The following is a 25,635-nucleotide window of genomic DNA, read 5'->3' as shown; positions in this document are numbered from 1 at the left end:
TTTAAAGGTAACTATAAAAGATAATTATAGGTATGAATACAAATTGAATAAAAAATAGTTTAAATACAAAAAACAAGTTTCAATAATAAATTCAATTCGAAAGGTTGATTTACCTCTAGTAAAAAATTCGTTTGTTTCTTCTGAAAAGGCAAAGGACCAAAGAGTCAAATTTTGAAAAAAGGGAACGCTCCTAAGAACTTGTTGGTCTAAAAAGTTTGCCGCTTGTGTTGCTTATGGTTTCGCCCCCCCCCCCCATAATGCGATTACAATATACTTAAATGATAAAGTTGCCTATATGGTTTTGATTTTACCTATACAGTTTGTAATTTGGGTGGAAATTCAACCAAACTCCATATTTCTGGCTTTAAAAGAATGTAGGTGACGCATTAATTTAGAACAAACATCAAAGCTAAACCTTTATTAATCGCTATTGGTAAAATTAGGAAAAATAAATATTTTTTTAAAATTGCTGATAATTTGAAAAACAAATTGTTTTCACGTGGCTACGCGTTTCCCTTAACGTTTATTTCCCTAAGTTTATTCACTAATCTATGCGGTTTTCGAATCAGCATGGCTTGATTATGCTGCTGTGTGATAACAGTAGAGTGATATTCCTTAATCATACCATGTATTCGGACTATATAGTGATAGATTAAAAGACTTTTCCCCTTTGAAAGAATCCTAACGAATACAGAAATTACAATGATTTGCTTATCGAAATATTTGCGTGTTCATGAAACCAATTGAGCCATAAATCAAATTTCCTTTGACTAGAAAAACTTTTTCTGGTAGCTCTTGTTCCCATTGGTCTTTTTAAAGGTAAATTGCACAATTTTTGTAGGAAATTCACATTTTTGTAAAAGATTTCAACTGCGTTAAGATTATTGAAAAAAACAACCGAAAAAAGTATTACAAGTATTTCTGCACTTCAAGCATGATACAACTATGTTAATTTAAAACTAAACAGAAATTTAAATAAGTATATTCAAATTTAATGTAAATTTAAATTTTATTTGAATTTAAAACAAGTAGGGGGCTATGTAATGCGTCATACCAGTAAAAATAAAGTAAAAAAGTAATTATAACTAAAACAAATGAGAAATTACATTGAATTAATAAATGAAGTCTAATTTGACAAATCATTCAAGTCAAACTTAGAATGAACAGAAATTACTATTAAACCTAAGCCAAAAACAATTAAAATTTATATTCTGTTCAAACCTCAACCAGATGGAAACTCTTGCAAGAAGGATTCGAAGAGCTGCTTTTGCAATCTCCCTTAACGGTAAATTGATAAATGCGCTTACTGAACAATTCACAACACAGATAATTAAGTAAATTGCTTCACAAATTACCAAACAATAATTCAAACTCTTGTTCGAAAAGTTAAGCAATTAATTATTATTCAGATATTACCGAACACATTATGGAAAAGGGATAAAATCCTAAAAAGGAAAATTGAACCATAACTTGCAAGTCTTTTTTTTCTCAGTAAAAGAGCGAAAGGGATTGATTTGATAGAATTTCGAAAGTATCCTTCTATTGAAAAGTAGCCTTTTCGACTTTAAGATGTTACAGTTTCAAACGTCTTCGCTCTGTTAATTTAATTTCTTATTTTACATTTATCTTGGTTTAACCAAAAAACTCAGGCAAAAGTAGTAAACTCAGGGAAAATTTTTCCAAATCATGTATCAAGAAGTCGGTCATGCAGAAAACTCAATTGAAAACTGTCTTTAATAATGCTCTCTCTTTCTGTTTATTTAACTTCATTTGCTTTATTGATGACTTTCAGAAATTTTTTGTTTGTTACAACTGAACAGATATTTTTTGTTTTTGTTTACAACCGAAATTGAATGCTGCAGATAGTTTAAGCAATCTTAATCTTAGAGATTTTTAAATTATAATGTCATTGAGCGGAGGAGGTACCGTAGCCACTCTTTTCAATTACTTCTATAAGAGTATATATAATAAAAAAAATACTACGCGGGAAAACTGAAAAAAACAAAATGACAGTAGTACTATCATTCGGCTTTACAACCGAAAAAAGTCTTACAAGTATTTCTGCACTTTAAGCATGATACAGCTACGTTAATTTAAAACTAAACAGAAATTTAAATAAGTAGATTCAAACTTAATGTAAAGTTAAATTTAATTTGAATTTAAAACAAGTAGGGGGCTATGCGATGTGTCATACCAGTAAAAATAAAGTAAAAAAGTAATTATAACTAAAACAAATGAGAAATTACTATGAATTAATAAATGAAGTCTAATTTGACAAATCTTTCATGTCAAGCGTAGAATAAACAGAAATTACTATTAAACCTAAGCCAAAAACAATTAAAATTTATATTCTGTTCAAACCTCAACCAGATGGAAACTCTTGCAAGAAGGATTCGAAGAGCTGCTTTTGCAATCTCCCTTAACGGTAAATTGATAAGTGCGCTTTATTGAACAATTCACAACACAGATAATTAAGTAAATTGCTTCACAAATTACCAAACAATAATTCAAACTCTTATTTGGAAAGTTAAGCAATTAATTATTATTCGGATATTACCGAGCACTTTATGGAAAGGGGATAAAATCTTAAAAAGTAAAATTGAACCATAACTTGAAAGTCTTTTTTTTCTCAGTAAAAGAGCGAAAGGGATTGATTTGAAAGAATTTCGAAAGTATCCTTATATTGAAAAGTAGCCGTTTCGATCTTAAGATGTTACAGTTTCAAACGTCTTCGCTCTGTTAATTTATTTTCTTATTTTACATTTATCTTAGTTTAACCGAAAAACTCAGGCCAAAGTAGGAAACTCAGGGAAAATTTTTTCCAAATCATGTATCAAGAAGTCGGTCATGCAGAAAACTCCATCAAAAACTGTCTTTAATAATGCTCTCTCTTTTTGTTTATTTAACTTCATTTGCTTTATTGATGATTTTCAGAAATTTTTTGTTTGTTACAACCGAACAGAAATTTTTTGTTTTTGTTTACAACCGAAAGTGAATGATGAAGATAATTTAAGCGACCTTAAGCTTAGAGGTTTTCAAATTACAATTTCATTGAGTGGGGGAGGTGCTGTAGCCACTCTTTTCAATTACTTCTATAAGAGTATACATAATAAAAAAAATACTACGCGGGAAAACTGAAAAAAATGACAGTAGTACTATCATTCGGCTTTTTTCTTATAATTGAATTGGGAGGGGGGCACTGAAACTTTCTTTCCCCAGGTACCACTCTTCGTAGGAATGATTCTGCTTCAAACAAGATTTATAAAGTTCTGTAAGATTTATACACTTTTCCAGTGAAAATTTGTATATCTCCATAAAATCGCAGTTTTTCATAATCAGACTTCTATAATTAAATGTTTAAAAAGAGCGAAACGGTGGTAAGTATTCATTTTCATCCCAACTTAATTTCAGTCGAAGTACAGGTACATGCAAAAGCCTGGTATTCTGATGAAAGGGCGACAGTAATCGTATTTCAGATTAAATTGATTTATTTTATGTATTAATTAAAAAAAAACTTTTTCCACAAAAAAAGTTTTTCAAGGAAAAGTAAAGAGCTCCATTAAGCCAAAAACGAGCAAAAATAAAGTCAAATAACCTTCAAGTGGGTGTGGTAGAAGGGTTACTTGCCCTCTAATCACTTTTCAGTGTTGCGCTCGCTTTCAATTTCTGATTGAATGAGCTCTTTTCGAAGTTTCTTCGGTAACAAATTGCCCTCTCAAAATTTGTGTCAAATGCATTTCAGGAAAATACAAGGTGTAGGGTGGGATATCCACCCTCCGATTACTTTGAATCTTAAAAAGGGCAATGAAACTTCTGACTACCAATCCAATGAGCCCCCTCTGAAGTTTATACCATCACCCTTTCTATACATACTTCATATGCCACAAGGAGATAACTTAAAACCCATGCCTCGAGTGATGTAGGGGGTTGTCATCCTCAAAGACATAATTTCACGACCTTTCTACTACGTTGAACAAAATGGAAATCTCAAAATTTTGATTGAATGTGTTTGGAGAAATGATGGGTGTGGGAGGGGTTTAGTTGCCCTCCAATCTCTTTTGACCTTTTCAATTTTCAATTGAATGAGCCCTTTTCGGAGTTTTTACAATATCTCTTTCGATACGAAGTCCCCTGGTCTAAACCAAAAAACCAAAAAATAAATAAATAATACATTGTGCCCACATCCCTCTTCACTGAGGCTGCCCTACTGTGCTGCCTATGACTAGTTTGACCACTGAAAGGCTCTTTTTAGTGGTAGTTCTGATAGTAACCATGATAGTGACGCAGATGAGAAACGGCCTTAGTCCACACAGAGTGGATAAGTTGATTTTCATTGACAATAACTATAGCCACATCACACAGTTCTAATATTACTTATGAAGTTTGCCTGAAGGAGTTTTTTTCGGCTTTTACTAATATTTGAAGACAAACGATGAATTTTGTGATACGGTATTTAAAGTTTTGTGTTAACAACGAATAAAAATACTACTAATTTTGATAATAAATTCTGTTAGGAATGCATAGCTGTTAGAAACTTCAACTATTTTGTAATAGTTCTGAAATACCGAAGCCATCTTTTGTTTCTACCTGATTTCTACTTCTCTTGATAAACAATAAAGAAGACCAGCGTCCAGCGAGTGAATCGCGAAGTTTCTACCTAACAAATAGGTCCAAACCTGTTATAAATTAAAGATGGGATTTGAGACAAGACTGACCAAAAAATAAATGTTTCCGGCCAACAATGATCCCGTCGGCCTTCCCTTATAGATGTGACGGTGGGGACTAGCTGTAATTGTAGTAGGTGTGTTAGCGTACAAATATTATCTTTTTCATCATATTCTTTATCATTTCCTGAAAGTTCCAGATTGATGTGCCCAGTCAGTTATTAGTTACACCCTTTTGACAATTTGTAATACATAACATGTTTTGATTTAGTTCAACCCTCTCCTTTACATTCTCTAAAAGCTCACCTTTTTCCCTTAGTCTTTTTGAAAAATGAAGTTCAAACATGAATACCTCTCTCAGTGACAGTGTGTTTGGAAAATGGTGGACCCGAAGGGGGGTTGGTTGCCCTCCCATTACTTTTGTCTATAAAAAAGGGCTCTAATTCTTTCAATTTCCAATCAAATGATTACTTTTCAAAGTTTCCACGACAACTTCTTCTATACGAAGCGCCCTGGTCTAAAAAATATAAAATAAATAGATAATACATTGTGCCAATATTCATCTTTACTTAGGCAATGCTGTTGCGCTGCCTAAGATATCTGTCCTGTACAAACATGATACTGAGGACTAACGATCATATCAAAAACATATTTTATAGGTGGACTTATTCTCTTTCTGTTTTAAAAAAAAACTTGCTAAAACATGAATCCAAACAAAATAAGAAATAGCACATAGCAAAACTTATAACAAAAATCTATTGATTACTGTTTATTTTTACCAGATTTCTACTTCTCTTGATAAACAATGGAGAGGACCAGCGTCCTGCGAATGACGTCGCGGAGTTACTACCAAATGAATAGGCCCAAATCTGTTGTGAATTAAAGATGAGATTTGAGAAAGACTGATAAAAAAATAAATGTATCCGATCAACAATGGTCGTGTCGGCCTTCTTCAAAGTTTCTACGACAACAAATGGCCATCTCAAAATTTCTATCACTTTAATTTCGGAAAATACGAGGTGTGGGGGGAGCAATCACCCTTTCTATATACACCGTATTTGCCCCAGGGCATAACTTATAACCCTTACCCTGAGGGCCCTAGGGAGGTTGTTATTCCTGAAATGCATAATTTCAGGACCTTTCAACGACGTTGAACAAAATGGCTATCTAAAAATTTGATTGGATGTGTTTTGGGAGATGGTGGGAGTGGGAGGAGGGTTAGTTACTCTGCGGTTACTTTGGAATGTTAAAATGAGTACTAGACCTTTCAATTTCCAATCGAATGAGCCTTTTTAGAAGTTGCTACGACAATAAATGACCATTTCAAAATTTCTATCAGATTCATTTAAGGAAAATACGAGGTGTGGGAGGTATACGACCTTCAATCACATTTAATCTTATATACGGTACAAGAACATATGATTAAATATCCAATGGGGCCCTCCCAAGTTTCTATGACCATCCTTCCACACAAACTCTATATACCCCCAGTTGCAGCACTTGCCTTGAGGGCAGTGGAGGACTGTCATCCTCAAAGACATAATTTCAGAACCTTTTAACTACACTAAACAATAGTCTCTTCAATATCCAATCTAATAAGTCCTTTCAAAAGTTTCTAAGACAATAAATGACCATCTCAAAACTTTTATCAGATAAGTTTCGGGAAAATACGAGGTGTGGGAGGTATATACCCTCCAATCACTCTAAATCTTAAAGAGGGCACTAGAAATTCTGATTAACAATCAGTGAGCCCTCTCCAACGTTTATACGATCACTCTTTGTATATAAGCCTTAAATACCCCCTAGGGCATAACTTAAAACCCTTGCCCCGAGGGCTATGGAGGAGGGGCTGTCATCCTCAAAGACATAATGTCCGGATCTTTCAACTAGATTGAACAAAATCGCTATCTCAAATTTTTATTTTAACGTATTTGGGAAAATAGTGGGCGTGGGAGGGCGGTTAGTTGCACTCTAATCACTTTCAACCGCTAAAAAGCGTACGAGCCCTTTCAATTTCTAATCGAATGAGCACTTTTCGAAGTTTCTACGACAGCTCTTTCGATACGAAGCGCCTTGGTGTAAAAGCTCCTTACTTAGGCAGCACTATTGCGCTGCCTATTGCGCTGCCTATTGCGCTGCCTATAATGTTGCTTAAATCTACTCATATAGCTTCACGACCTTCTTTGAAATAAATTCGGATCGGTCTACATTTGGTCTTGGTATTTGTTTTTTTCCTTCAGTAGCAATCCTTACGTGACCAGACCTCCTAATTAGTCAGAGCAACTTTAGGAGATCTACGCAATTGGAATCAGCGATAAGATATATTCTAATAACGTTTGACGTTTTCCAAGATGTTGAGCTGGTTCTTAGACTAGTTTTTCTAAGAAGCTGTCACTAATAGCCTATAGAAATGTTAGCAGGTATCTTTACAGTTCTATTTATGTATATTTTTTGGCAATGGATTATGCTGCCTCATGATTGCTCTTTTTATAGGGGTAAGGTTTGGATTGATTTATTCATTGTTTCGTACTTGCTATCTTTCAGATCACCAAAGATTATGAGTGTGTTTCAGGATGTTCTTACGTTTGTCTGACCTGACAACTGAAATATGTTTCTATTTATTCTGTTGTTGTTTTTTAAGTCTCAGAGTTTCTGTTAAGTCCTATTACTTCAACTATGCGACTAGATTCTTACTGTTCGCAAGTTGTATGATTCAGTCTTTGTCTGAGATTGTTTCTGATTGTGGAAAACAAAATACAACAGAATGTAATCACCTTTTTTCATGAAGCCTTTCTCAGATTCTGCTTAAAATGAGAAGTCAATCAGTGGTTCAATAAAAGGGTATAGGACTAGGATTGCCGCCGTGAGTCTTTGCACATTTGGATTAGTCCCAGTGAACTGGTTCTGCTGAGTATTCTTTCACATTTTTAGCTGACGGAAAGGAGATATTTCGTTTGCTGCTGACTGCAGATTCATCTGAATTTGGGTCATAGGGCTCTATGACAAAGAAAAAAGGAAAAATCAGTTGGAATGGCCGTTCACGATACTAGCTTTCCAGAAAAAAAGCATTCCAATGTAGATTCATCAATTCAAAGATCATAGCAGGAGCAGTGTTTAAACGTTGGTTGTAACTTAAGTTAAAGGGCAATATATTGTGGCCAAATTCCATAGTGGTTTCTACTCCTGTTGTTGCTACTAAATGCAGCTGTCTATTGACTACGTATTGGCAGCTGTTTCAGTATGGATATCCGTGTGACTCTAACTTTTTTCTTAGCAACGCACACTACTTATCCTAGCTGTTCCTTGGCTTTAACGTCTGAGACAGTTGTTCTGAGTTCCCTTCGCGAAGCCATTTCTCAAATCTTGCTTTAAGGGGAAGTGAATATTGGCTCAATCACATGGTGTGGGACCAAACTTGCCTCCGTAAGTCTTTGTTCATTTACATTTCTCCCAAGGAACAAGTTTTAGTGAATATTTTTGCTAGTTTTAGCTGAAGGAAAAAATCAAATTTCTTTTGCTGGAGAACCTGAACAAATCAGTTGAGACTGTCAAATGTTCCAGCTCTCTGCAAAAAAAAAAAAATAATAAAAAAAAATCATATTTTGAGATATTTTCATCACCTTCAAGATTTTGACAGCGGCACTATTCAGGTAAGGGTTTTAACTTAATGCTGATAGCCTCAATTTGAAGTTTGTTTTCGGTGTTACTACTATATACAACTCCCTCTTCATTAAATAGTGATGAGTGCTTTTGCATAGACACCGGGGTGATTGTAATTCTTTGTTTAGCAGCGTTTTGAGAAGCTGACACATACTGCTTGCATTTCCACATTGGTCTTATGACCTCAATGTCGGAAAAAGTTATTCTGAGGCATTTTAGGTGAAACACTTTCAAACAAATCTTGCATTTTAAAGAAATCATTTGTTTTCTGTTGGGGCTTGCAAACCTGTAAACTTTTGTTTATTTCCGACAGAAAATGTAAAGGGATAGATCCTCACAAGTCACAATAAAAAGCAAAGAACCTCTTTATTAAGAAAGTAAAACAGTTCAAAATAGGGATGATACCTTTTTATTGACAGTGAATAGATATAAAATTATTTAACTGGATATTTCGAACACATATACAGTGTTCATCATCAGCAGTAAAAGTTTTACGAAAGTAGTTTCCATGACTACTTTCGTCATGGAAAGGCAGTGTGGTCTTCGAAGTTATCTACCTCTTTATTAAACTGAAATTTTCTTTTTCTTATTTCTTCTTGATGTTTGTAAATACAAAATAAGCTTGACTATTTGAAAAGTAAAATAGAAGTTTGACAAAAAAAAAAAAATAGAAAAACCGGCAGTAGTGGTTTTGGACAAATTTGAGAGACCTATGGAAACTTTCCTATACTGTTATGCTGTGGAAACGCTCCTATGCTGTTATACTTTCCTCATCCCCAGCAGTTTAAGAAGAAGTTTGGTCGGTTCCAATACAACACTTCTTGTTTACCCCTGTTGGCTTCTGCAAAAGATGTCAGAAATATGTCGTCATTAAAGTCGGCAATCACCGACATTTTGGCTATCATTTAAATTCACCCGATAACCTTCGATCGGCAACTTCCAACATATAAACGTAAAATTCAAAATTTATGAATTGGCTTTGACTTTCAGCAGGAGAAGTAAGGAGCAGAAACGAACTATAACACCAAGGTAACCACTCCATACAATTTTTAGGGCACAATATCAATATATATGCTAGATTCCATCACTGATGTTGGGAAAAGATGAACATACAACTGATGCCTTTTTTTTGCCATGCAACCTAAAATGTAGGCTACCCTAAATAAATTCCTTAGCCTAGATAGACCCCAAGGTGTACCGAATTCCTTATATTCTCAGAGAAAGTACTTTAACCCTTGATTGGCAACTTCAACTTTGATTGGCAACTTCAACATATAAACATAAAATTCAAAATTTATTGAGTGGCTTTGACTTATAATTTGAAATCAGCAGGAGAAGAAAGAAGCAGAAACAAACTATAACACAAGGTAAACACTCCATACAATTTTTAGGGCACAATATCAATATATATGCTAGATTCCATCACTGATGTTGGGAAAAGATGAACATACAACTGATGCCTTTTTTTTGCCATGCAACCTAAAATGTAGGCTACCCTAAATAAGTTCCTTAGCCTTAATGTCAAGTCCTTAGATGAACCCTAAAGTGTACCGAATACCTTATATTCTCAGAGAAAATACTTTAAAACAATCATACCTTAAAAAATCACTGTAATCCATTTTATAACATAGGTTAGGCATAGGCTAGGTAAAATTTTAGACTTGGGGTTTTTTGTCATTCTTGGAAATTAGTTGAATTTGGTAAATAGCAGCAAAGACCACACTGCCTTTCCATATCAAACAAACACAACTTCACAAAATAGAGAAAATTTTTCCAATACATTGGAATTATTGCCTTAGCCTTGCTATTGTCTTTACCCTTTATTCATTATGTTGAAATTCTGTTAAAATTCTAATTGATTGACTGCTTACTATCTTGGAAATGGGTTAGGTTAGGAAAATGAAACTTTCAAGGATGGGTCTACAGGCTAAAGTCTGTCCTGGGAAATCAGCAAGTCCTTGCTGATAATTTTCTGTACCAATCAGTAACCATACCCACAAGAATGCATCCAGGACAAATCCTTCAACACTTGTCCTTGTCATAACCAATGACCCAGAAAAGGTGATCAGGACACAGACTCTCAGTTTGATTGGCTCTAATGACCACATGCCAGTCCTCTCATCTATACAACTCAACTCCAAACCATCACAATATACTAAGCAATCCTTTACTAATTACATGATGATGGTGGAATAGCTGATAGATGCCAATCTGCAAACTCTTATCTCAGATGATGTGGAAGCTTCATGGCTAATCCTAAAAAATACCCTACTTGAGAGCCAAGCCAATCATACCAGTGTGACATGGAAAAAGAAACCAAAAACTCTACCTTTCCTCAGCCCAAAAATCAAGAAACTATGCAATAGCAAGAAAAAACTTTGGGAGAAGTTTGTGAAACAAAAAACAGCAACAGTATATGAGAAGCACAAAATTGCAAGGAATCTTGCAAAATTCCTAAATTGCAAAATCTGACTGCATAAACTGTTGATGCATTTGTTTGTTTGTTTTTTGTTTTTTTTTTATTTATTTATTTAGAGAGAGAGAGAGACACATTTCTTATTATACATATCATCAACGTACAAAAAACCACATCAGCCACTTTAGAAAGTCAAAGACTTGAAAGTCTTTGGTGGTTCTCCTTTGGACACCTTCAACTAGCAATTGATCTTTTGATCTTTAAAAAACATAAATTGAGATTAAACAAAGGTATAAGGCCCAAAACACTTTTCTCATGTCTTATTTGAGCAGAAGATCATTTAGAGAGAGAAGGAGTAAAAATAGGCAATCAAAATAACTTTCCAAGTGGATAATTAAGGCTCTAGATCTATTATTAAGCGTTTTATTCACCTGACTCAACTTATCTCATATTTGAAATTACATATAAGATTTGGGGGTGATTTGTACAAGCAAATTGTGGGAATTCCCATGGGGGGGGGGGAATGCCAGCTTATTTATAGCTGACTTGTTTTTAAGTCAACTAGAATATAAATATATGATGGATAAGAATAATCCAATTAATTTAAAACATGCTTTGTCAAATAATAAAAGATATTTAGATGATATTTTGGTCTTAAATTGTAAGGATTTCATTGATATTTCAAAAAATATATATCCATCAGAGCTTATTCTTGAGCCTAGTCATGGCGCTGGTGATGAAGATCATTTCTTAGATTTAAATATTAATATTTGTGATAATAATAAATTGAGTTTTAAAATGTATAATAAAACAGATGATTTTGATTTTGAAGTGATTAGTTTCCCATTCCCTGAAAGTAATATGCACTCTAATATCACATATTCAGTGTTTTTCTCACAGTTACTTCGTTATGCAAGGATTTGTAGTAATTATATTGATTTTAAAAATAGATGTAAAATCTTAAGCCAAAAATTGATATCAAGAGGTTTTTCTGCAAATAAATTAACTTGGCAATTTAAAAAATTTAGTTTTCATTATAACGAACTTTTAAATAAATATCAAAAGAATTATCTAGAAATACTTAAAGAAATTTTCAACTAATTTCAGAGGTTCAAGAAATGTTGTCGCAGCACCATTTATTTTGAATTGTGTTTCTAATTGAGCGGATTTTCTTAAAAATTAGCCACATGGTAAAGATGAATTATATAATTGTTTAGTTCATTCAGGTTTTTTGCAATGTGTTAATATTTGTGATTTGGTAAAATTTATAATATTTAGTTTACCAATTGTTGCTAAAGGGAGGGATATATTAACAGGATAAGCTTGTTTTGGTTTTACTTGGTTGTTTTACATTTGCTGTTTTTTTTTTCTTTCATAGGCATGTATTTTGGGGGTGATACCTGACGCGGGGATGCCATGGATATTCTGTGGTAGCCACAACAGTGACGAAACCCTATATAGGCCAGTGTATTCTCCTGATGAGCCCTTATGTTGGGTGTTGCCTCTGAATTATTTGTCTATATTATTTTTTCTATTGTTTGGTAAATGACAACTTATACTTATTGACGACATGACTGCCTGTTCATGGATTATTCTTTATGGTTGATTGTGTGTGGCTATGCTGTTTGACCTATGTGATTGTATGGATGAGTAGGGTTGAGGCCTCATTCAAGTGCTGGTCTATATTAATCACTAATTTAGGAAAACAGTCTTCCTTTTCTCCTTCTGTCTCTCTCTTTTTTTTTTTTTTTTTGTGTGTGTGCTGTTGCATTGGTGATTTCTCTTTTCATGATATTCTCAATAGTATTGCTTGGGATGCTACCAGATGGCTGATTTGACAGTGTATACATATACAAATCTTCAAATTAGCCAAAGAGTATTATAAGCCTAGGAGCCCAGCTGGACATAAGGAAACATGTTAAGATACTCCATAATATGCAGAATAATCATAGTTAGCACATTTTGCAGGGGGAGAACCTTTATCTTCACTTCTTTCCTTGTTTTTGCAGTTTTTCTAACAAATTCATGAATTTCTTAGAACCTATAGATTTACAGAGTTATATACTCGCACACCCCTAATGTGCAAATATACACCAAGAATTACATCCTAAATCTAAATATAACATTCATTTGCATCCCAGATGAACTTTACCCCCCATATTAGCAAAATGGGGCATGTCTGTGTAGCTTCATTCTTCCTACTGCTTCTTTTGTGTTTCAAACTTTCATGACACTATACAAGACAATAATATGCTTGGTGGTAGTATATTGTTCCTCTGTGTGGTATCCAACATGGAAACATGACTTGTAGCAAATTGAAAAGGTTTAACATTGGGCATCAAAGTTTGTGTCATATTTGAGTCATTTAAAGTATCAGCATCAACTGCAATGTTTGGGACTTGCTTCCCTGGAGTTTTGATGGGACAGGATTGACCTGATCAATACGTTCTGTATTATAAATTGTATTGATAATGTGGACTGGGTTGATTCTTCAAGCTTAGGCATTGCTCAGCCACTCAACAAAACTTGTATAAATTGTATCAGCTGCAAGTGCACAAGAAAATAGGTCAATGTAGCTTTATTGATGAAGCAACAAAACTTTAGGATAGTTTACCTGATATCATAGTTTCTGCACAAACAGTACAAACATTTAAGAGTGCTCTTATTGAAACTGAGTTCTATGAAAAACAGTTTCTGTAATATAGTTACAGTTGTTTTTACTGAAGAATGTTTTTTTTTGTGTTTTGCAATGTCGCTGTTGAGCTGTCATTTCTTGTATATGTATTGCAACAAGCCTATGGCTTTCTCCTGTTTCGAACAAAATAAATAAATAAAATAAAAGAGTCAGGCTATTAAAAATTCTTTGGGTATATATAATTTGACAATTTTTTTAAATTCATAGATTATTGAGATAGCTAAGAAATAGACTTACATTTAGAATAAGAATTTATCTGAATTCAAATGTAACATTTTTCTGTTGTAATTCAAAAATGGGTCTGGGTAATTTTGTCATTCAGAAATACCAATCTTTTCTTGAAGTAATTGACAACAACATGAAGAAAAAAGTCAAAGTTAGAAATCCTATTAATGTTATGAGTATAATAATTGAATATAGTTCCAAAAACTACTAATCAGAAACACATTTATTTTAGCGACAGGTTTTCATGGCTTACATTTACTCATTGGCACTATTTTTGTTTTCAATAGACAGGTTGAAGATGTTAGATACTAAAAATACTAAGAGTAATTGCCATATTGAAATCATCTTATTGATGCCACGGTTGCTATACTGATATCATTTAATAGGAAGAAGTACATCAGTCAGGCACAATGCAGGGATTTATATCAGAAGGGGAGGGGGAGGAAGCCACAGTTGCTATACTGATATCATTTTATAGGAAGAAGTACATCAGTCAGGCACAATGCAGGGATTTATATCAGAAGGGGAGGGGGCAAGCTCTTCAAAAGAATGGAAAAATGAAGTGAAATATTATGCAGTTATTGACATGACCGTTCCCAGGATTTTTATTTGGGAGGAAGGGGTTTATATTTTTTTGGGGGGGTGAATGGGGTATAAAAAAGCTTTAAAAACGTATCAAATTTGGTTAAGTGTATTTTCGTTGTGTTTTAACAAGTCGGACAAACATTTTGGGAGAGGTGTTCATATCTCCTAACCCCCTACTAGTTGGCTCATTTCACTTTCCAAGTCTAACCGATTCTTGGCTTTTCATGAATGACTTTCCACTAGGTGTAAATAATGGAAATAAATTATGGGAAGCTAAGCCAGTTTTGCTTTTCAGCTTGCAAAAAAGCTCTTATGCTACAGAAAGATTATGGATTTGGTTTGTAGATTTTGTCCAGATATTTAAATTTTAGGTCTATAAACTTAAGGTGTTATCTTGGATTAGCATATCCACAGATAGAAACATTTTAGTAAAGTAAAATTAGCAACCTACCATTGGATTCCTTATTTTATGCTCTTTCCAAATATTATATTTTCGTTCTTAACAAAATTCTATTGCCACCACTTGGTGAATAAATAAAGGGCTCAATTTCATGAAGATAGGCTCATTTTTAAAATTAAGGTAATATACATGGTTTCACAGACATGCAAATTTTTATCTTGAGCTTGTTTACTTTTGTCATTTGTAAAACCCCATGACACTTGTTATAAGAAACCCATCATTAGAACAATTTCCATCAGTGTGAGCACTTCCCACCGACATCAATTAGAGGAGGGCAATTGACCCCTAGATTTGGAAAAAAAAAAGACACATTTTGTCTGTATCTTTGTTAAAAAAATCTAAATTGTCCTTGCCCACTCTCTCACACACACAGCATTTTAGTGAATTGATACTCCTGAAACCTGATTAGTTTGACAGAACTGTTGTATTTTATTGACAAGACAAAAACCTAAAATTAATGTCCATACAACTATTTCTAGCAAAATTAAGCAAAGAGGTTTTTTGTGGAAATCTGAGTATGGGAGCACTAAGGAGTTAAGGGTTTCAATTCCCAAAATAAGAAGGGAGGAGAGGGGGAAAGTATTTTTTCATTGCTTTTAATGAAGATAAGAAAAATATGTTATTTTTAAAAATCTAGGGGTGGGGGCAATTTTGTGTTTTTTTTTCATTTTTTTTTAATGTAAAATGTCACCTTAACTTCCGTTATGCAGGTGTGAAAGGAGAGATTTTTCATGAAAGGAAAGGGAAGTGTTATCCCCCCTAACTGGCACCCCTGTATGATATTAAGACTATAACATCCAAAACCTTGATCTGACCCAAAACCAGGTTCAAGCAATCTTTGATGCTAGATTCAGAAAAATCTATTGCTCCAAGACTTAGTGATACTGTTATTTATTGTATAAGTTGCAGAAGTTGACTGTTGCTTGCTTCAGAGAACAATCTTGGGTCCAGCATTGTTCAACATTTTTATTAGTCATGCTCCAGAAGCTGTAAGAAATACGATGAGCCTTTATTCTGATGATTTAAAGCTTATTGGACCTGCAGAGTCGATAGTTGCAAGAGCTTCCATACAGAAAGACTGATATTTGTTTTCTCTTTGGGCCCATAAGTGGAAACTTGAGTTTAAAACATGTGCAAACAGCAGTTGCCAAAGCATCTAAGACCCTCAGCATAATCAACCATACTGTACACTACAGATCATCTAAAGTTATTACCAAACTGTGAAAGGGCATTGTGCAGCCATTGTTAAAATATGGTATGCATGTTGCAATGCCCCTGAATAAGGGTGATGAGCAGAAAATAGAATCTGTTCAAAGACAGGCAACAAAAGCTGTTAATGGATGCAAGAATCTTGACTACCCATATTGATAGAATAAGCCACATTTCCCAATGTTGTCTACAGACATCAAACAGGTGACGTCATAGGCCTAATGACATATAATCTTTTGAATGCTGACTCCTCCTGTCAAACGCCATTTTAATATGATGAATCCTCCAGGACAAGGGTGGGGGGGGGTGTATCAAGAAGTCCCAGAAGTGGGCATATACCTGAGTCTACAATTGCTACTTCTTCAATCAAGTGATTGCCCATTGGAATAATCTTCCTGATATTGCTGTTATTGCTCCCTCTGTTGATGCCTTTACTGTTGACAAAGGTTGGCCCATTAAACCCTGGAAGACAGATTGGGATGCAATGGAGTCAACAACTCTCCATCATCACTGACCAGCAACTCCACAGGATTATTTCCTTATTTTGCTGGACAGTGCAATTTATAAGGCAAAGGTCTTCAAGCTATAAGTATGAGATAAAATAAAGCATGCAAGGGAAAAATTTGAAGTTCCTGCTGCAATGCCCTGTGAACTTTGAAAGTACTTGGTTGTGTTGAAATAAAACTCATTTAATGGCTCCAATTTTTGTTAATATCAACTTATTAAAGGGTCCCCATTTTGAGGGACCTGGAGTTTGTTGCATATAGTAGTATTATTGCCAAGTATTGTAGCCAAGTAAAGTGCTTCATAGTTATATACTGTGGTAGTGTGGCTTGTGCCTTCACGATTTTTATGACAGGAGCTCTCTTTTGGGAAACTTGATATTTCAGTTCAAATTCAAAAGCTAAAGATGATTTTGGTAGTTTGAACTTGTTCCACCTCTAGATTTTTAAAATGATAATTATAGCTAATTATCACACTGGCTTTGCCTCAAAACTGAGATTTTGTTCTTAGAAAAAATTCCTTTTATGATCTGATACACTTATATGTTTTCAAAATATGGAAAAAGAAAAAATCATCATGCTGGACTGAAAACATTTCATTTTTCACATTTCATGTGAAAAATAATATTTGTTTTCAAAATATACCTTTTGCTGTTAAAAGGGTATTGTAAAAGTACTGATTTTCTTAGGAACAGCATATTTTGCATATTCTAATAGGGTGAACTTGGGTAACTCCAACCCCCCTTCATCTTATTTGGCTCAGTGATCACAGATGTCTTTTTTTCATATGCCATCTTCTTCCCTTAACTTGGGTACTTAACAACGGTGTTCAATATCTCCGCCATTTTCAATTCCTTTTGTAATAAAGCAATTTCAAAATTTCAAGGAGGGCATTTTTGTTGACCATGAGGTAGGTAGCAAATTTTTAGTGATAGTGCAGAAAAATAGAGAGATGGTAAAATTATTCTAAATAGCTGATAAGTTAATTGGGAGAGTTTAAGTAATTACTTCTATTTCTAATATTTGTCATCATCATTATTGTACCAATAATTCCGAATTTCATAATTATCCAACCACTCATTGTACAGATTTTTTGTGTGAATTTCGCCCTACGTCAAAGATTTCAGCATCTGTCATACTGGGTCAAAGATTTGGAACTCAATTCCAGTATCAGTGTGATAATGTAGCAATAAGCAACAGTTTTTAAATTTATTACAACAAATTAATACCGCAGTGATGAAAATATTTTTTTTCAAAAATAAAGAACTTACTATTTATTAAAAAATTGCAAAACATAATTGCGGAGTTGAAATTTGTCAAATTTATTGGGTGCGAGTGTTAAAGCTATGACAGGTTTATGTGTAAGCTATGGCGGGTTTTCAAATATTTAAATAAAATAACAAATAATTAGGTGATTTGTGTTTAATGTTTTTTGGAGTATTTTTATTTTGATGTTTAGGTAGATTTTTTTTTTACATTAGAACATTTTTTTTTTTTTTACAAAGTATGTAACATTGTCAGTGCTAGTTTTCATTTTCATAGTGTAACATTGTCAGTGCATACAAGTGGCTACGTTTTGGCAATTCTAACCTAGATTCCAGTGTATTTGTCAACTATTTTAAATGTCAATAATGCATGCTCAGACAAAGAAGCAGAGATATTTCTCCGACTTGTCCGCTTTTATTCTTGGAACATCTCTTGAACTGCCCAATTATGTTGAGCAGAGTATGGCAAATTCGCTGAAGGTGATGGCAAGTGGGGCATGGGGCTTACCAAATAACGTGTCCTAGACAGGGGAAAAATATATCAGTGAGAACAAAATCAGTACTCATTTTACAAAAAATCAACCAGGTAAAGACTGTTGGTTTGGGTTTAAGAAAAGAAACAACATCTCGCTTAAAGGACTGAGCAACTCGAAAACCCTGAGGGCTGTGTAATAAGCAGACCCTTTCATCATTTTAGGATTTTATGACCTGCTACAGAATACAGTGAAGAGCTTGACATCTCAGACAAACCAGAATGTTGGTACAACTTGGACGAAACTTCAATTTGAGTTTGTGTTTGTGTTATAGCCTTAAAATTGCTGGTGCAAAGGGATCATCAGCAAAGCGGCAAACTGGTGGCAATGGTTGTGATTACACACATGTTCCCGCATGTATTAGTACATCGGATGAGAGACTGCCACTACTGGTAATCTTCTCAGGGAAAAACACTTGGAGTTCATGGCTACCCATTAAATATCATCCAGATGTATATTTTTCAGCTACTATGAAAGGATGAAAGACAGCAGAACTCTTCTATGACTTGTTTCAAGATAATTTTCTGTCTCAGGTGAAAGAAAAAACACTTCTTATTCTTGACAACCTTGGCTCCCATTTATTCTTGGTACTTGTGGAACTTGCTTTAGAAAAGAATGTTACTATCCTCAAGCTGCCTGCCCACCCATAAAATGTTCAGCAGCCCCTTGACAGGGCTATTTTCAAAGGGCTGAAATCATCCTATGAGCAGAAGCTCGTGAACTGGCAATGGCTCGTGAACTGGCCCACCCAGGTGACGTCTCACCAAAAGAAGAACCTGTGAAAGTTTTATGTCAGATCAGGGATACTTAACTCACCTCTTTACTGATTAAAAAAATTTTAACGAAAGGAATTTACAATTCCGCTATTCCAGCATGTATCAATTTTAACATGATTGGCAAGGCGAAGTTTGACCCAGCCAAGATAAAACGATATGTTGAGACAAAGACATCAGAGACTCGGAATTTAACAAGAGCAACATCCAAAGTGAATACTGCGACTAATTAGATTACTGTTTAAATGTTGGTTAGTCCAAAAATGATTCATGTGCACGAGAAATCAATTGAAGAGCTTCTATTGGATTCAGCACCCAGCCCTTCTTTTGATGCCTCAGCACCTGAGACATATGGTAGGCAGAGAATTACTTGGGAATCTGAAGTAATCACTTCAGAATCAGATTCAGAATCACTTCAGAAGAAACAATTGAACAAAGAGAAAAAAGAATAGGTTGAGAACAAAAAACAGAAAGTAAAAGAGAATATGCTCAAACTACAACTGAAAAAGAACGTCTGAAATGATGTCTCACTGGGTTCCAAAACTGACCAGACGAACATCTATCATACCATTGGCAGTGACAATAAAGGAAAGAAGGAAAAGAAGCTAAAAATACAGCTAAATGAGCACTATGCTGTAGGATATGATAGCTAACGTGATCGACAAGGCTTGTATATTGGAAGGGTGCTTTATTTTCCAGACAAAAATCTTTTTTGCTTAAAATATCTCTACTGTCTGTGCCTAGCCAACTATTCATTTGACTGACCCCAAAAAGATGAAATTGGTAAAGTTGAAGAATACATCTTTGCTGGACCATTGGAGCTTTCTGGAGCTGGTTCCTTCACTCTACCATCATTCCAGATTTGGTACGTCATCAGCCTGTACAAGAAGCACACTAGGTGTTGCAAGTTCTCAACTCCCTCTGATACTTATTGAAATTATTTTTTTTAATACAAATTCCTTTTTTTCCACTAAGAAAAAACAACTTATTTTATGTTATATTAGTTGAAATTACAATTTTTCCCTATTATTTGAAGTGTGGTGTTATCTTTTTTGCATTTAAGTAATAAATTGAAAAAATGACGTTCTCAGATACTTCTTCTATGTACAGGGGTAAGACCAACACTGTCATAATTACCCCATGGTAAGAAGAAAACCTGTGTTCCATTGAGATACACGAAAACTATTGACAAGAGTTTTTGTCTCTTATGGTATTTCTGTACATATAAGTATCCTCTCACATGTCTCAAAGTGACATAATTTTTATCTCTACCAGCATAGGATTTACTTGGGGGTATCAGATATACCTTAGACTAGGGGTAAGTTTCACCTCCCTGAGATTGGTTACTTTAATGCAATAATTCATGGAAATAACAAAACTTGCTAACTTTCTGGATTGTGAAGAATATTACTAGTATGACCAAGGGTGATGTCAAATAGTTTTAATTGTACCAGCAACTCCAAAACAATTTTGGGACCAAATTTAGCTGAAAAAAAACTCAATAAGGGGTCGGACTTACCCAAGTTCACCTTATCTTTTCAAATTAAACTTATTCCTTCAAAAAACTTGTAGAATTTTTCCTACAAGTAGCTTTTTTATGGTACTTGGTATTTACCAAGTGACACATAGCGATCGCAAATTCTGTTGGTCTGTTTGTCAGTCTGTCTATCCTGGTTTTGCTAGTTTAGGCACTTCCAGATAAGCTAGGACGATGAAATTTGGCTGGCATATCAGTAACCAAACCAGATTAAATTAGAAATAGTCGTTTCCCCGATTCGACCATCTGGGGGGGAGTGGGGGGACGGTTAGTTTGGAAAGTATTTTTAACTTCTGAACGGGTGATCAGATCTTAATGAAATTTGATATTTAGAAGGATATGGTGTCTCAGAGCTCTTATTTTAAATCCTGACCGGATCTGGTGACATTGGGGGGAGGGGGGTTGAGGGGGAACCTAAAATCTTGGGAAACACTTTGAGTGGAGGGATCGGGATGAAACTTGGTGGGAAAAATAAGCACAAGTCCTAGATACGTGATAGTGATTGACATAACTGGAACGGATCCGCTCTTTTTGGGGGAGTTTGAGGGGGGGTTAATTCTGAAAAATTAAAAAAATGAGGTATTTTAAACTTACAAAGGAGGGATCGGATCTTAGTGAAATTTCATATTTAGAAGTACATCATAACTCAGATCTCTTATTTTAAGTCCCGACCGGATCCAGTGTCATTGGGGGGTTGGCAGGGGGGACCGGAAATCTTGGAAACGCTTAAAGTGGAGAGATCAGGATGGAACTTGGTGGGAAGAATAAGCACAAGTCCAAGATACGTGACTGACATAACCGGGTCCGCTCTCTTTGGTGGAGTTGGGGGGGGGGGAGTAATTCGGAAAAATTAGAAAAATGAGGTACTTGTAACTTACGAACAGGTGATCAAATCTTAATGAAATTTGATATTTAGAAGGATCTTGTGCTTTAGAGCTTACATTTTAAATCCCGACCAGATCCAGTGACACTGGAAGGAGTTGGAGGGGGAAACCGGAATTCTTGGAAAACGTGAAAATTGAGGTATCTTTATCTTACGAATGGGTGATCGGATCTTAATGAAACTTGATATATGGAAGGACCTTATGTCTCAGGTGCTCCATTTTCAATTCGAATCGGATTCGGGGACATGAGGGGCTGGAGGCGGGAAACAGAAATCTTGGAAACTGGAAATCTTGGGAAACGAGTTTGAGTGGAGAGATCGGGATGAAACTCGATGGGAAAAATATGCACAAGTTCTAGATACGCGATTGACATAATTGGAACAGATCCACTCTCTTTGGGGGAGTTGGGGGGATTTCCAGTGCTTTGGCGAGTTCGGTGCTTCTGGACGTGCTAGGACGATGAAAATTGGTAGGCGTATCAGGGACCTGCACAAATTGACTTGATAACAGTCATTTTTTCGATTCGACAATCTGGGGAGCTGAAGGGAGAGGAAAAATTGAAAAAATAGAGGTATTTTTAACTTACGAAAGGGTGATCGAGTCTCAATGAAATTTGATATTTAGAAGGACCTCGTGTCTCAGAGTTCTTATTATGAATCCCGAACGTATCCGGTGATATTAGGGAAGTTGGAGGGAGAAACGGGAAATCCTGGAAAACGCTCAGAGTGGAGAGATCGGGATGAAACTTGATGGGTAGAATAAGCAAATGTCGTAGATACGTGATTGACGTAACCAGACTGGATCCGCTCTCTTTGGGGGAGTTAGGGGGGGGGGGTCCAGTGCTTTGGCAAGTTCAATGCTTCTGGACGTGCTAAGACGATGAAAATTGGTAGGCATGTCAGGGACCTGCAAAAATTGACTCGATAAAGTTTTTTTCCCCGATTCGACCATCTGGGGGGCTAAAGGGAGAGGAAAAAGTAGAAAAAATGAGGTATTTTAACTTACGAGTGGGTGATTGGATCTTAATGAATTTTGATATTTAGAAGGACCACGTGTCTCAGAGCTGTTATTTTAAATCCCGACCGACATTAAGCCTCTGATTTTCCTTTTAAAGCAATCTATTGATTCTTAGAATTTTGCTAGAGCTCATACCATATGAGTTCTTGGCTCGTGGCTCTTCCTACCTCGTCACAAGTGCCATATGAGCTCTAGTTCTTGTTCTTAATAGAAAATACACTTCTAAAACCGCTGAAGCTTGACAGTTTGTTCATTATGTGCTTTACTCGTATCTCAGTTGGAAAAGTACCTCTGGAAAAGGTTCCTATTAAAACATATTGCAGTCCCATTTGATGACTTGAGTCAAAAGGTAAAATCATCAAAACTCTGCTATTTGACAAAGACCAGCTTCCATGCCCAAGTAAACCTAGTTTAACATGTTGATTTGTGTTGTGATATGCTTTGACTGCATTGAAATTTTATTTTTTATCCAAACCTGCTCATTATGTTCTATGTCTTGTCAACATTTTGTTTTGAGATGTCAATTGTGTTTGAAAGTTTACTGATTTCACCTCAGGATCTAAAATCCTATTGCACCTTTTATATTTAACTTAGATAGCCTTCAAGCAGGCTTCACATGAATCAAAGTCCTAGTGAAGTGCAACAGTGGCACTAGTCAAAAATGTACTTAGAAATGACAATCATAGGTACAAATGGTCTATCCCTTAGAAAGGGAGGGTCAGAATATTTTCCCTAGGAAAGGGGGGACAAGGAAAAGTCTGTCTCTTTGGGATTATTTATGAAGTAATCCTTGGGAATCTTTTGGACCAATCTGAAAGATGAGGGACCCCCCTGCTTGGTTTTTGTTGGTAATGCTATTGGTTGAAATGACTTCTAACTAGTGATGCAAATATGTTTTTATTGTAGAGCTTTACTGCACTAATTTGATAGTTTTTACATATATTTTCTCTTTTTAGGAAAAGTTTTGAGCAATGGGAAAATTTGCCACTGTGGCTGTTTGCACCCTTGACCAATGGGCACTTGATTTTTCTGGCAATAAAACAAGGATAATATCATCAATTCAAGAAGCCAAAAGCTTAGGTGCAAGACTGAGAAGTGGTCCTGAGCTGGAAATTTGGTAAGATCTCAACCACAATTCTTTTTAAAATATTTCTATCTTGTCCTTTTTTTCTTTTTTGAGAAGTGGTCCTGAGCTGGAAATTTGGTAAGGTCTCAACCACAATTCTTTTTTAAATATTTCTATCTTGTCCTTTTTTTCTTATTTGAGAAGTGGTTCTGAGCTAGAAATTTGGTAAGGTCTCAACCACAATTATTTTTTAAATATTTCTATCTTGTCCTTTTTTTCTTTTTCTCTTGTTTTTGTACAAAAGTTCCCACTATAGAAAGTTACTAATCATCTAGCTTACATTAAGCATGATTCAAGCTTGCTAAAGCAAGCCAAAATGAAGAGAAAAGCCTCAAACAAGCTATCTTCAAGCCTTCTAGTAGCTCAACTTTTGCCTTGTTGCAAGCTTTAAATCAATGCTTGGAACAAGCTTGCAAAACAAGCCAATAGCAAGGTCAATCCTTGATCCAAGCTTGTTTCAAGCATTCAATCTTGAAGCCATATTGGAAACGAGGCAATAGCAAGGGAGATTTTTGATTTGAGCTTACAACTTTCAAATTATGTTTACAAACAAGCCAATGGTACAGAAATTCTTTGATTCAAGATTATTTCAAGCCTGCCACTTCGAAAATATACTCGAAACAAGCTTGTAAAACAAGCCAATAGCAAGGTCAATCCTTGATCCAAGCTTGTTTCAAGCATACAATCTTGAAGTAATATTGGAAACAAAGCAATAGCAAGGGAAATTCTTGATTTGAGCTTACAACTTTGAAATTATGCTTACATACAAGCTTATGGGACAGAAAGTCTTTGATTCAAGCTTATTTCGAGCCTGCAACTTTAAAAATATTCTTGAAACAAGCCAATAGCAATGCAAATAATTATTTTGCCTTGGTGTTGGCCAGAAGAGTGAGACTAAACCCAAATCTTGATTCAATCTTGGCCTTTGCAATGTCTACCAGCGATTCATCTGTTACCTCATGGACACTTATTCGATTCATATCAATGATTTGATTTATTAGAGAAATTCTTTTGTTGTTTTTCTAACAATCATCTGTCATTTCGCAAGAAAATCTTTGCAAGTAGTATTTTTTGGATGGTAGAATTATTCCTAAATCCATGGGTTAAAAAAAAGCAATAAAACAAGACCTGAATAATTCCCGAATAATGTTATTATATTCATACTTAGGCATTGAGAGGCTAACCTGTGCCAGAAACATTGCAACTCCATGTATTTTAGGTCTTGTAATTATTAAATCAATTAATGGTATTTTAAATGACCATTTGGTATTATAAACATTTACAAGTGTAATTGAATCGCCGTCAGATTAGGTTTTAAATATAAATAAGAAGTGTAATAGTTAATAGTGTTATTCAATCTGTTTGGGTGGTAAAAAAAATATTTCCAGAATTAAGAGATAACCAAACCTTTATACCAAAGACACAGATTATATGAGATTTTTTTTTTTGTAAAGAAAAACAGTCTTTGACAATCATTCATGAAGACTAAGTTTGGTACCCCCTTAACAGTTGGTCATTAGGATGTAAAATTGAAAGGAAAGATGGTCTGTATTTAAGTTCCAAAGAAGTAATGTAACCCACATTCTAAGGGCAAATTGTGATGAATAAATGAGCAACATCCTATAGACGCTGGTCAGCAATGAAGGTAGCAAAGCTCATCACGGGCACTTCAAGCTCTGTGTCATGGCTTGCTGCACCAGTAAATCGGATGCACCAAAGTAAATGTGATTTGGACTTTGTCTTCAGACACAAAATGGCTTTGATTAGATGTATACTGTTTGAAAAGGGGGTAACATCCAATAAGTGCGTGCCCCGAAAATTCCTGTATTGCAAATTATTTTTTGTCCTGGTTGCAGCAGTAGGTGCAATCTAGTTGAGAGCCAAACTCGCCATATTATAACTGAAAATACAAAAACGTGTATGAAATACATTTTTAAAGCCAAAGAATCACTTTTTGACACTGATTCAGGAACAGTAACTATCATCCATTGTTAACTTTGAAGTAAAAAGTAACTACAAAAACAAATCTATGGAAGTCAATAGACGGGATTACTCCCTGTTAGTGTTGTACTTGTAAAATTAG

At 35.0% G+C, this 25,635-nt stretch overlaps 2 protein-coding genes across 4 annotated transcripts in view; one reads left to right on the top strand and one right to left on the bottom strand.

Annotated features, from left to right (window-relative positions):
* Positions 1-127, bottom strand: part of LOC136031794 (uncharacterized) — a 42,036-nt gene extending 41,909 nt beyond the window's left edge. Inside the window, exon 1 of one of the 2 annotated variants that reach the window (XM_065711582.1) lies at positions 114-127. The gene's annotated coding sequence lies outside the window, so the exon portion shown is untranslated. The other variant, XM_065711581.1, reaches the window with a different exon arrangement.
* A 9,098-nt stretch (positions 128-9,225) lies between these two features.
* Positions 9,226-25,635, top strand: part of LOC136031792 (glutamine-dependent NAD(+) synthetase-like) — a 131,112-nt gene continuing 114,702 nt past the window's right edge. The window contains exons 1-2 of one of the 2 annotated variants that reach the window (XM_065711577.1): positions 9,226-9,353; positions 23,383-23,543. In XM_065711577.1, coding sequence (XP_065567649.1) covers positions 23,398-23,543 — 146 coding nt within the window. In that variant the 5' untranslated portion in view covers positions 9,226-9,353; positions 23,383-23,397. Of the gene's footprint in view, positions 9,354-9,603; positions 9,692-23,382; positions 23,544-25,635 lie in introns of those variants that run through there. The other variant, XM_065711578.1, reaches the window with a different exon arrangement.

The sequence above is a fragment of the Artemia franciscana genome, chromosome 10 (assembly GCF_032884065.1).
Source record: "Artemia franciscana chromosome 10, ASM3288406v1, whole genome shotgun sequence".
In the NCBI taxonomy this organism is placed as follows: Eukaryota; Metazoa; Arthropoda; class Branchiopoda; order Anostraca; family Artemiidae; genus Artemia; species Artemia franciscana.
This window is presented reverse-complemented; position numbering and strand designations above follow the sequence as displayed.